Source organism: Pogona vitticeps, chromosome 8, assembly GCF_051106095.1.
Source record: "Pogona vitticeps strain Pit_001003342236 chromosome 8, PviZW2.1, whole genome shotgun sequence".
Classification (NCBI taxonomy): Eukaryota; Metazoa; Chordata; class Lepidosauria; order Squamata; family Agamidae; genus Pogona; species Pogona vitticeps.
Window position 1 is genome coordinate 11,190,908 of NC_135790.1, and position 12,884 is coordinate 11,203,791.

A 12,884-nucleotide genomic window follows, 5' to 3' on the forward strand; every position below is an offset into this window, starting at 1 on the left:
TAACTTCTGATAAAATGTCCATTTCGGCTATTTCCCGTATCTTTTCAATAAGATCTTCTTGTTTCGGTACCGTTGATCTTTTCCAGTTTTTAGCATATAAAATTCTAGCTGCCGTAACTATGTATATAACTATATAATTCTTTGACTTATCTATATTTTCAGGTATCATACTCAATAAAAACAGTTCTGGGGTTAATGGCACTTTACAGAGCAATATTTGTTCCAACATTACATGTACTCTTTTCCAATATTGTTTCGCTACTCCACATGACCACCACATATGATAATAGCTTCCCACTTGCGATTCACATTTCCAACACTTATTTGATACATCTGTATACATCTTTGACAATTTTTCTGGGGTCATGTGCCATCTATAAAACATCTTATATATATTCTCTTTAAAGTTCACCGATCTTGTAAGCTTTATATTATTTTGCCATATTTTCAGCCATTGATCAATATCAATGTTATGCCCTATATTTTGTGCCCACTTAATCATACATTCCTTAACCATTTCATCTTGCATCTTAATTTCCAACATATAATTATACATTTTCTTAACAGTTTGTTCTTTTGAACCTAATAAAAGTTTGTCAAAAATCGTTTGCTCTAAGTAGAAGCCTTCTATTTTATCTTTTGTATATCTAGATTCTAGCTGTGCTCTAGGCCACCACTCTATATATATATTCTGTGACTCTAGCTCTTCTTTAGACTTTAGTTCACCATCCTTTTTTAATAGATCTTGATATTTTAAAAAGTTTGTTTTTGTCATAAGACTGGGTTGGATAAAGGCCTCTAACGGTGACACCCATACAGGTATTTTGTAATAAATTTGTTGTACAATTTTTCTCCACATTCCCAGTAAAGCTCTTCTTATCATATGTGAATTAAAAAATTTTTGTTCTTTGTCCTTTTTATACCATAAATAGGCATGCCAGCCTAATTGCAAATCATGTCCCTCCAAGCTAAGTAATCTATCATTTTCTAGAGTTATCCATTCTTTTATCCAATCTAGAATACAAGCTCTATAATACAGAACCCAGTCGGGAAGACCAAAGCCACCCCTCTGCTTAGCATCTTGCATTGCCTTAATTTTAATTCTTGGTTTTTTACCTTGCCATATAAATCTCATGATTATCTTATTAAATTCTTTGAAAAATGACTGTTTTAATATTATAGGGATTGACTGAAATAAGAATAGGATTTTTGGTAAAATAGTCATTTTAATTGCTGCAATTCTTCCCAACAACGATAGTTGTAATTTGTCCCATTTCTCCAAATTGTTCTGTATCTCCTTCATTAGTTTCATGTAGTTATCTTTGAATAATGTACTTGTCTTTTTTGTAATTTGTATTCCTAAATATCGAATTTTCTTCTCCTCATGAAAGTTCGTCTTCTCTATTAGCTCTTGTCTTTCATGTTCTCTCATGTTTTTGGTAAGTAATTTAGTCTTCTTTTGGTTTATTCTCATTCCTGCCATGTCACCAAAAATTCTTAACGTTGTCATCAGGTCCTCTATTGAATCCAATGGTTCTTCCAATATGATAACTAAATCATCTGCAAAGGCCTGGAGTTTGTAGACTTGACCTTTCACTTTTAATCCTTTCAATTCTTTTTTGTTTCTAATTTGTTCGTTTAGTATTTCCAGAGTCAAAATAAACAGGAGTGGGGAGAGTGGGCACCCCTGTCTAGTACCTTTCTGTATTTGGATTTCTTTTGATAGTTCGCCATTGATTTTTACTTTTGCCTTTTGCTCCGTATATATTGCTTTAATTAGTTTCATGAATCTTTCTCCAACCTGCAGTGTTTTCAATGTGTGCATCATAAAATTCCAGTCAAGATTATCAAATGCTTTTTCCGCATCCAAGAATATCATAGCCATCTGTTTCTCCGGGTGTACTTCATAGTATTCCAGGGCATTTAAAACTATCCTTATATTATTCTTCATCTGTCTTTTAGGGAGAAACCCAGACTGATCTTGATGTATCAAGTGGGTTAAAATTCTTTTCAATCTAGTTGCCAGGATAGTCGCATATATTTTGTAGTCCACATTCAACAATGAAATTGGCCTATAATTTTGTATTTCTTTACCTTCCGTGTTTTCCTTATGTATAAGAGAGATTGTTGCTTCAGTCCATGTTGCTGGTATTTTCCCTTCTTCTTCAATGCATTCTAGAAGCTTTTTAAATGGCTGGAGAAGCACCTCTTCCAGTTCTTTGTAGTATTCTGCTGGTAGTCCATCTGGGCCTGGTGCTTTCCCATTTTTTTGTTTTTTAAGGGCTTCTGTAATTTCTGCATACGTTATAGGCTCATTTAAGGCCTGAATTTGTTCTTTAGTCAATTTCATTTTATTGTGCTTCAACAAATATTCTTCCTGGGCTTCTCCATCCACTTCTTTTTTCTCATATAACTTCCTATAAAAATCTTCAGCAATTTTCTTTATTTCTTCCTGTTTGAATTTTTCTGTTCCCTTTTCGTCTTTCAAAGTTTGGATTATTGTCTTCTCCTTCTCTTTCCTTAATTTGTATGCTAACCATCTTCCTGGTTTATTTGCATTCTCAAAAAAATTTTGCTTTGCAAATTTGAACTTCTTTGCGGTTTCTTCAGTGAGCAATATATTTATCTGATGTTGTGTAAGTTTTATCTTCTCTATAAGTTCTTTGTTTGTTGGGTTTTGTTTCAACTGCCTCTCCTCTATGGCTAATCTACTTTCCAGAGTCTCATATTTTTTCTGTCTTTCTCTTTTTTGTTTAGCTGCAAATCTTATGGCTATTCCTCTAAAAAAGGCCTTACTTGCCTCCCATATCATAAACATTGAGATATCTGGTCTCATATTCTGTTTAAAGAAAAAGTCCATTTCTTCTTTTACTTGTTTCTTAAATTTTTCACTTTTTAGATGTAATATATTCAGCTTCCAAGTGAATTCTCTTGTTCTACTTCCTATTTGTAACAAAATTGGGTTATGGTCTGCAAATGTATTCGGTAAGATATGTATTTGTTCCAACTCTTTCATTAGATTTGTTGATATCCAACATGTATCAATCCTTGACCACGATTTATGCCTGTTAGAGTAGAAAGTGTAATCCCTTGTCTTTGGATTACATGTTCTCCATGCATCCACCATATTTAATTCTTCTGCTAATTGTAGGAAATTTCTTGGAATTGTGCTTCTCTTCTTTCTACTAGATTTTTCTGTTTTTGTGTCTAGTTCTCTGTCGAAAACAGCATTATAATCTCCAATTATGCAGTAATGATCATACTCTTTATTTGCCAATTCTCGCTGCAATTGTTTATAAAAGTTTTCTTGATTTCCATTTGGTGTATAAATATTGACTATTAGGAATTTCTTAGATTCTCTTTGGATTTCCACCATTACTATCCTTCCATCCTCTGAGGCAAAAATCAGGGAAGGCTCCCATTCCTTCTTAATAAAAATAGCTACTCCTTTCTTCTTTTTGCTCACGTCTGAAGCCGCAAATAGTTTTCCTAATTTTGGCCATTCTAATAATTTCAAATCCTTTCTTTTCACATGCGTTTCTTGGATGCATATAACATCAGATTTCTGTTTCTGCAGTTGTAGAAAGATCTTTTTTCGCTTTGGGGGTGAGTTTAGGCCGTTTACGTTTACTGATAAAATCTTCAGTTGTTTTCTAGTCATCTTGATTTAAATTACTATCCTTTTGTTTTTTCTTCATCATGCTTCTAGTACATCTTGGCTCTATTGCTTCTTGTTCTTCTGTCTCTGTTTCTGATTCTGCTTGTGATAGTTGGCTTTGTTCCTCTCGAGATCTTTCTTCTGATTCCTTGTTGTCAGTTTTTTTAAGCTTCTTCTCATTTTTTTCTATGAAGTTTTGTGCCTTCATCGGGGATGTTATGTTGTATCTCTGTGTATCAATCCGAAAAAATAGCCCTTCTGGTGTTAGCCATCTATATGAGATTCCATTTTGTTGGAGTAGCTGTGCCAAAGATGCATATTCCTTTCTTCTCTGTCTCACTTGCCATGGGATTTGCTTTAAGACATTAATTTTCTTGTCTTCTATTATCAATTGTTTTTCTTGTGAAGCCCTTAAAACCTTATCCCTGATTGCCTTCTTCGTGAATCTCAAATGTACTTCTTTAGGTAAATTATTTTTTCTAACATATGCTGTACTCACTCTGAAGGCTGCTTCCAGACCTTGGCGGAATTCCGCTACATCCATCTCTATTGCTGGTGCGAGGGCTTCACTCATTACTGTCTCCAAGTCCTCAGATCCCTTTTCTGGTACATTTTGGATTCTTAGCATCTTAAGAGCACGTTCCATTTCCAGCATTATTAGCCTGTCCTGGCATTGCCTTTGGTCTCTCTGTATCTGCTGTACACTTTCTTCAGCTTTATCTAGTCTGGCGTCTGTATTTTTCATTTTCCCTTCTATATCTTGTGTTTTAGTTTTGATTTGTGTTACCTGCTCCTTTGTCTCAGTCAATTCTGCCTGTATATACGTCATTTGGTTTGTCATTTCGGTCAATCGTCGATTAATTTGATCAAATCCTGTGGACAGCAGGTTCTGCATAGTGGTCTGCCATTCTTTATCCAACTTTTCTGATTCCTGAGAGGTTAATCTCCCTAGTGCTGATATTTGGGCTGGAGAGGTTCCTGGTGTTTGGGATTTAGGGTTGGGGTTCGGTCTCTTTGCAGCCATTATGAAATCAACCCAAATTCAAAACCTACTATCAACCACCTTCCCTTAACCTTCCCAAATCTTTGCCCAATATTGTAATGTATATATATCACAGGTTTTTTTTTTTTAAATTGACACTTTAAATTTCAACTTCCATATACGACATCTCTTGAATTATCCACTAAGTCCTTCTGTGAGGATCCAGGCTCCGTAGAACCCCAAAAGCCCAAGAGTTAATATCGTGGAGAGTTCTAGTGTCCCAGGGGTTTTTAACCAAACAGTTGGATGCGCTAAGACTGAAGAGCCAACCCGACAAGCCTCCCATCAGCTGGTTATGGGCCCAGACATACATACCGACTATCCACTCACCCACCCATTGCATGGGGGATGCACACATCACCTGCCTGCCTATAATAGCCCAGGTAGGAGAATGACATATTTTGCTACAGTGTCATACCATCTCCCACTTCCCTTGGAAAGACTGTCTGACCCACACAGACCTCTCAGTAATTTGGTTTTCAGAGGATGGAGGGATGCATGCATTCAGAGACTTACAAGGAGGTTCTTGGCTAGTGTGGTGCTGATGGAGAACTGAATATAGAGGCTAGGCCTTTCAGCAGCTTTCCTTGCATAAGATGGAGGAATGCATGCAGAGATCAAAAGGTAAATGAAGGGCAGGATCCTGCTCCCAATCACTTCCACTGCATGCTCAGGAGGGTACTTCTTCTCATTCTTCCAACCCAACTCAACACAATGAATCTATTTATTGGGTACTGTGGAAGAGGCTGAATGGTGCAGGAAGGCATGTCATTCTGTCTTTGCACAGAATATAAGGAAGGATGTGTGAAGAGGGACTGGGGAATCTTGCAAATATAACATCTAGGGAATTGTGCAGAGCATAGAATTCTGAAATGTTCACACTCTCAGAATAGGAGTCAGCCTAGAATGACTACCCTGACAACACCCACTGGCTAAAGGAAACAGAACGCAGTGATGGGCCAAGTACCTTCTCAAGAATGGAGGAAGGAGGAGGGAAACTGGTAGTGGAGAAGAAGAATGAACTTGTGTAAGACACAGTTAGGCTTAGCATGACTCCTTTGATCTCAAATATGCAAGGTTCAAGGATGCATAGAAAACCTGCAAGATGATCTCAGAGGCTTGTAATCCATAGGATTTTTTTCTCCTCCACATTTTGAAGTCTAAAGATTTTCTTGCACCACTGTGATCTATTTACTATCATCCCCTCCACCTTCCAATTTGTAGCATATTGCCTTCCAGGGGTTTAGCCTATGCTACAACAGCAAAATATACTATGGAGACACCCTATATGGGGCTTTTGCTAGCAGAAGTCACTCCTCTCCTCTTTGTGATTTTTTCACAAACCTCTGGTCAGCACTGCAGCAAGGAACATAACAATGAACTAGAGTGATTTTTGCTATTATTCATGGTTGCAAAATAGCAGATCTTACATGTCCTTTGCACAAACACAGTCTTATTTGCAACATTTCTGGGGGGATAATAGTACACCTCACTACACAGAGGACGTTGAGCCTCAGGTACTGCAACTACAACAGAAGAGCAAGGAGAGAAATGCTGGATAGATGCAGGAGAAGGTAAGTGAACATGCAGGCAGACTGATTGTCAAAATTCTAGCAAGTGGATGGGCAGACAGAAGGGCTCGTTTATGGAACAGAAGATGGGTCACAAACATAGCACTGGTTCTTGTCCTTTAATTTAATAGTGGCCTGGCATTTCAGGCATAAACAACTGTGATAACAGCAAATGTGCTGGCAGAATGAGTGTCAAGAGAGGAGACCAAAGTTGATATGTGAGTGGGCAGGCTGGTTAATAGACATGTTGGCAAAGAAACCAAAGGCTGGCAAAGAAGAAGACAGGCTGAAATTGGTTTGAAGGGAATACCATTTTGGAGACTCTATATGCCTGACCACCAGCAGAAAGAAGTATGTGAACTTGGTTGGATGTAAATGTATTGCCCAAGGACCTCCCAGAATTTGGTGTCAGCTCTGACATTAGAGAGAGACTGTAGATTATTAACAGAGAATCTAGTTTGCATGCAGAGGGTCCCGGGTCAATCCAGTATGTCCATTCAGTTTCACAGATTCCTGCCTGAAATGCAGAAAGTCACTGCCATTTAGTGCTGCCAACACAGGATTGCATGAACCAATGGCCCAACCCAATATCAGGCAATTTCCTATGCTCCACATGGCCTTGACAGAGTATCACCCTTTCAAAGCAGCTCACAATTACAATTTCATTCTGGGCATAAGTTTACTTGGAACCATCTTGTCCCAATAGCCATCCTGACACGAGTACTGTTTTTTTCCCCAATGGTTCTTCCTAAATTAAGCCCTCAGTGTGAATATGCAGTTGGTTAATTAGGAATACAATCCATTTAGCTTACTTTGCTTGTGTTGATAATGATCCAGTTGTGTTCCTCTGCTAATGAAACGGCTCCTTCCAGTGGAGCTAAGCAGGGTATGACCCCCTTCTCTCCCTATACGTTCTGTTGCACACACTCAAAAATCTGTCCCTGAGCGATGAAGAAACTTTTAGAACAGATTCTCAGATAGTGCAGAAGATTCAAAAAACTGGGAAACAAGTCTCCAAGTGCAAAATTGGAATTCACCACTGGAATTCACTATTCAATGATACCCAAACATGATGGCTTAAAGTGAATCAGCTGGCACCTAAGACAACTCACCATTAAATCTTCATCTGGAAATGGAGTGTTTGATATTGTGACAAGAGCCAGCTTACATCTGTTCCTCGGTAGAACGGCTGTCACATTGGTGGTACTGCCACTTAGTGACGTCTCTTCGGCCAGATACTCTTCCAGTTCAGGGCTGGTTCCTCCAGTCACCAGGGCCTGGAGCAAAGCCAGGACATGATAGTTATGGTAGGTCTGTAGTGGGAAAGGAACAGAGGACAGATGGGGAAAGGCAGTACATTATGTTCTCACTGATGAAAGAAAGGGTTGCACACCTCTGTTGAATCAGAACAAAGCTGTTAGGCCAGAAGGAGAAATATTCTGGGGGCTACAAAGAGCACAGTTCTCATTCTGGGAGTTTCTGTCTACCTTGCAGACAATTTACAAACATCTCAGTGTGGTGCCTTTGTGAGAAAGGCCTAAATTAGAAAGATCTGAACCTTAGCTAGGCAGAGCTCTTCCCAAACTTGCTGCTCAGAAAGAAGGCAGCTAGCTAGAGCTGGGGCAGAAACAGAAAGCTTGGGTGGAGCTCAGCCTAGCTAAGCTTCAAGCTTTCAGATTTAGAGGTTTCTTTCAGGTGTATCACAGTTAAGTGTCTGTAAGGTTGGCAGAGCTTGCAGAAGGAAGAATTACAGTATTTGTAGTAAAATTTAAAAAACAACCCAAAAAAACCCTCATCCTTATGTTAATTAATGTACCTGGTTTCTGTAGAATCCATACACATTTGAAAGGAAACAGTTGTTCATATTTAGGGCCTAGAAAGAGGCTTAGCAAAGCCTAAGGTGCCTGTGACAAATTTTGAATAACAGAAGATATTATCCAGGCACAATTTGACTATTAGAATATTTCAGATATGGTATTTATTAGCTCCTGCCAACCTAGCAGTTCGAAAGCATATAAATGTGAGTACAGTGGTGCCCCCCTTGACTACGATAATCCGTTCCAGCAAAATCGCTGTAGAGGGAAATTGTCATCAAGCGGGGAAAAAACCCATTGAAATGCATTAAAAACTGGTTAATGTGTTCCAATGGGCGAAATACCTAATCGTCCAGCGAAGATCCTCCATAGGGCGGCCACTTTCCAGTGCCTGTAAAGCGAAAAAGCTGTCCTAAACACAGCGGGGAGCCATTTTGCACAGCGGGTGGCCATTTTGAAACCCAACGATCAGCTGATCGTCATTAAGAGAAAAATCGGTGCCCGAAGCAGGGAACCAATCAGCGTCAAGCAAAAAAAAGCCCTTTGAAACACCATTTTGCGATCGCATTAACGATCGCAAAAACATCATCGTGAAGTAATTTCATCATATAATGAGGTAATTGTCAAGCGGGGCACCACTGTAGATAAATAGTTACCACCTCGGTGGGAAGGTCACAACGTTCTGTGTCTAATCGTGCTGGTCGCGTGACCACAGAAACTGTCTTCGGACAAATGCTGGCTCCATGGCTTGGAAACGGGAATGAGCACCGCACTCTAGAGTTGGACACGACTGGACTAAATGTCAAGGGGAACCTTTACCTATTCATTAGTAGAGTGTGGCATAAAACCTCTTCTATCAATTTAGCACACATGAGGAATCCAAACCCTGATCAATCTGTGGTGATAATTCTCCATAGCACTGTCCAGATTATGAAGAGAGGCGAACAGTGGTGAAATGATAACTTTTTCTGGGTTGGGGTATAGATGGTTAAATGAAGTGACACAGTTGTTCCAGAAAATTATCTATATTCTCATTATTTATTTATTTATTTATTTATTTATTTATTTATTTATTTATTTATTTATTTATTTATTTATTTATTTATTTATTTATTTCATTTCATTTCATTTCATTTCATTTCATTTCATTTTTACCCCGCCCATCTAGATTCTGGAATCTACTCTTTGCGGCTTACAAAATATAAAGATAAAAATAGCATTAAAATAACTTTGATGATAAGAGCAGAAAATGTGTTTGGCTATGGCAAAAACGACTATACAGGCCTGACAGATTATTCATATGAGAATAAGTAAATGGCCGTTTATGATGGCAACCTGTACTATTTGTTTCAAAGAATTTTAGCCTAGAAAATGTATTTTCAACTTTTCAACAAATATCCTTTGCAATTCACACAGGAAACCCCAGAAAGGACATACGGGTGAGTTGCACTGTATTTCTTTGCCCATTTAAGAAGAGAGTTACCCAGAGTTATCCTTTACTTCAGGACAGGTTTATCTTTCTCAAAGGGAATCTGCATTTTACATACTTAGCTGCATGGTGCTGAGCTCTTTAACATATCGTCACAACACTTTTTTGACATCAAAAGGATTAAATTTACATACTTGGATGAAATAATAGGATTTGTGTGTCACCAAGCATTCTTTATTTTATTTGCTGACTTACACACTGTTGGATTTTGTAGCATAAAATGAAAGGCCACTAAATATATGATCCCTCCAATGTTTGTGAAATTTTAGTAATTCAGCAGATGATCCATGCTTTCCTGAACCAGTGTTTATGTGGTATTTGCCAAAATAAAGGCTTTTGACCTTGACAATGGTATGCAAGTACCAAGTACACGATGAAACAGTGCAGAAAATCAGAATAAGAAGCTTTAACATTTGTTAAAACACTGTCCCAAAGCCAACTGCTAGTCTGGTTTATTGCACCAGTTAATGTACTCCTGTTCTGGTTGTGACTTCTGTACTGGAGAATCCCCTTCATGGATTGTTGCCTTGTCATGGGGAAGGGGCTATGCAGTGCAGGGACACCCAAAACGGACAGGTCATAGTGCACAGTTATGACTAAACGCAATCCGCCTGGAACAGGAAATGGCAAACCACTCCAGTACCTTTGCCAAGAAAACTCCATGGACAGAAACAAAAGGCTAAAATATATGATACTGGAAGATGAGCCCCTCAGGTCGGAAGGCATCCAACATGCTACTGAGGAAAAGTGGAGGACAAGTACAAGTAGCTCAAGTACAAGCTGGATTTCAAAGGGGCAGACGAACTAGAGACCAAATTGCTAACATGCACTGGATTATGGAGAAAGCTAGAGAGTTCCAGAAAAACATCTACTTCTGCATCATTGACTACGCAAAAGCCTTTGACTGTGTGGACCACAGCAAACTATGGCAAGTCCTTAAAGAAATGGGAGTGCCTCACCACCTTATCTATCTCCTGAGAAATCTATATGTGGGACAGGAAGCAACAGTTAGAACTGGATATGGAACAACTGATTGGTTCAAAATTGGGAAAGGAGTACGACAAGGCTGTACATTGTCTCTCTGCTTATTTAACTTATATGAAGATTATATAATGCAAAAGGGAGGACTGGATGAATCCCAAACTGTAATTAAGATTGCCGGAAGAAATATCAACAACCTCCGATATGCTGATGATACCACTTTGATGGCAGAAAGTGAGGAGGAATTAAAGAACTTCTTAATGAGGGTGAAAGAGGAGAGCGCAAAAATGATCTGAAGCTCAACACCAAAAAACTAAGGTCATGGCCATTGGTTCCATCCCCTCCTGGAAAATAGAAGGGGAAGATATGGAGAAAGTGACAGATTTTACTTTCTTGGGCTCCATGATCACTGCAGATGGTGACAGCAGCCACGAAATGAAAAGACGCCTGCTTCTTGGGAGGAAAGTGATGACAAACCTAGACAGCATCTTAAAAAGCAGATACATCACCTTGCCGACAAAGGTCCGCATAGTCAAAGCTATGGTTTTTCCAGTAGTGATATATGGAAGTGAGAGCTGGACCATAAATAAGGCTGACCACAGAAGAACTGATGCTTTTGAATTGTGGTGCTGGGGAGACTCTTGAGAGTCCCCTGGACTGCAAAGAGAACAAACCTATCAATTGTGAAGGAAATCAACCCTAAGTGCTCACTGGAAGGACAGATCCTGAAGCTGGGGCTCCAATACTTTGGCATCTCATGAGAAGACTCTCTGGAAAAAACCCTGATGTTGGGAAAGAGTAAGAGCAAGAGGAGAAGGGGATGACAGAGGATGAGATGGCTGGACAGTGTCATCGAAGCGGCCAACATGAATTTGACTAAACTCCAGGAGGCAGTGGAAGACAGGAGGGCCTGGTGTGCTCTGGTCCATGGGGTCACAAAGAGTCGGACACGACTTAACAACTAAACAAAAATAACTGTAGAATAGCTGTTTGATTTAGACCAGTTCTTCCCATCTTTTGTCCCCAGATGTTCTTGGACTACAACTCCCAGAAATCCTGGCCAACATGCTAATGGTGAAGGATTCTGGGAGTTTTAATTCCAGAACATCTGGGGACTGAAGACTGAGAACCACTGATTTAAACTGTTTCTTAAAACAAAGTGCACACAATTATCAATAAACTGAATAAATTTTAGAATTTATCCTAGTTAAAGCAAAATTCAGGGAGAAATTCTGGAAGAGCAAAGCAATAAAATGTGAAAAATTAGTTTTCCCCGCCCCTTTTAAAATGATATGGATAGTTAGGTACACTTTTCCACTGCTTTCTGATCTCATGCAGTGTTAGTTGTACCACATTAATCAAGACAGCTTTTGAACATATTATTATTGAGTTAGTAGTTCTTCTGGGGTTTAGTTTTTCAAGTTAAAGTTCACTTTAGCTGCCATTTTTCCACAGTAAATTATGCATAAAACAACTCATAATAGGCAGTACTATCAAAACATGTATAATTTGAAAATAATAGAAAATAAGATAGGTTGTATATAGTAGGATCACTGTATCTGCAGGATCGTTACCCATGGTTCCACTTATCTGCTGCCTAAAAATCATCGTCATCATCATACAAGCACTCCTCACTTAACATCACCTCCCTTCCTTGTCCTCCTCCACCCCCGCCGCCACCATCTTTGCAAATAGTGGCTGGCTTCCCTTCCAGCAACCTAACTTGCTCTCTCTGCCTCTGCGTCCACCAATCAGCTGATCAGTGGGCCATAGGCAGACAGGGCAGGCTAGGCGGCTGGAAGGGACTGTTGTTTGCAAAGGTGGAGGCAGGAGTGGCAGCAGCGTGATCAACAGCATCACAGGCCACTGCAGCAGTGGCAGAGGTGGAGAAGAACAAGGTAGGGAGGTGGCAGGGGAAGTGGGAAGGGGTAGGCTGTGGGGCAGGGCTGGTCAACTTTTTTTTTAGTCTGTCTTTTTTTTAAAAAAGGCTGTCAAACTGATTTGTGATCTGGTGAACCAGCCGGAAATTCATGGCTCGTGATTCATCAACCTTGACAAATTGCCATTTTGTTGGTTTGTGCTGATCTCTAAAATCAACACACGATGTCCCCTTTTATGTACTGCCTTCAACCCCTTCTGGACCTCTCATACCATTTTTTTTTCAACTCAAAAAGAGAAGGCTCTTGGAAACCTTCTGAAAGTCATAGGGTCCTCATTTGTTATGCATTAGAGTGGATCCACATTTCCCTCTCTCAAACTTCATATGAACTACAAGTCGCTGTCAGTTTTGGGGGGAAAAACATTTTTCACATGGCCCATGGCAGGCCCC

General features: G+C 39.4%; 1 protein-coding gene across 1 annotated transcript in view; it reads right to left on the minus strand.

The window, feature by feature from the left end:
• Nucleotides 1-12,884, minus strand: part of KCNU1 (potassium calcium-activated channel subfamily U member 1) — a 138,379-nt gene that overhangs the window by 6,378 nt on the left and 119,117 nt on the right. The window contains exon 24 of the mRNA XM_078379691.1: nt 7,384-7,584. Coding sequence (XP_078235817.1) covers nt 7,384-7,584 — 201 coding nt within the window. The remainder of the gene's footprint in view (nt 1-7,383; nt 7,585-12,884) is intronic.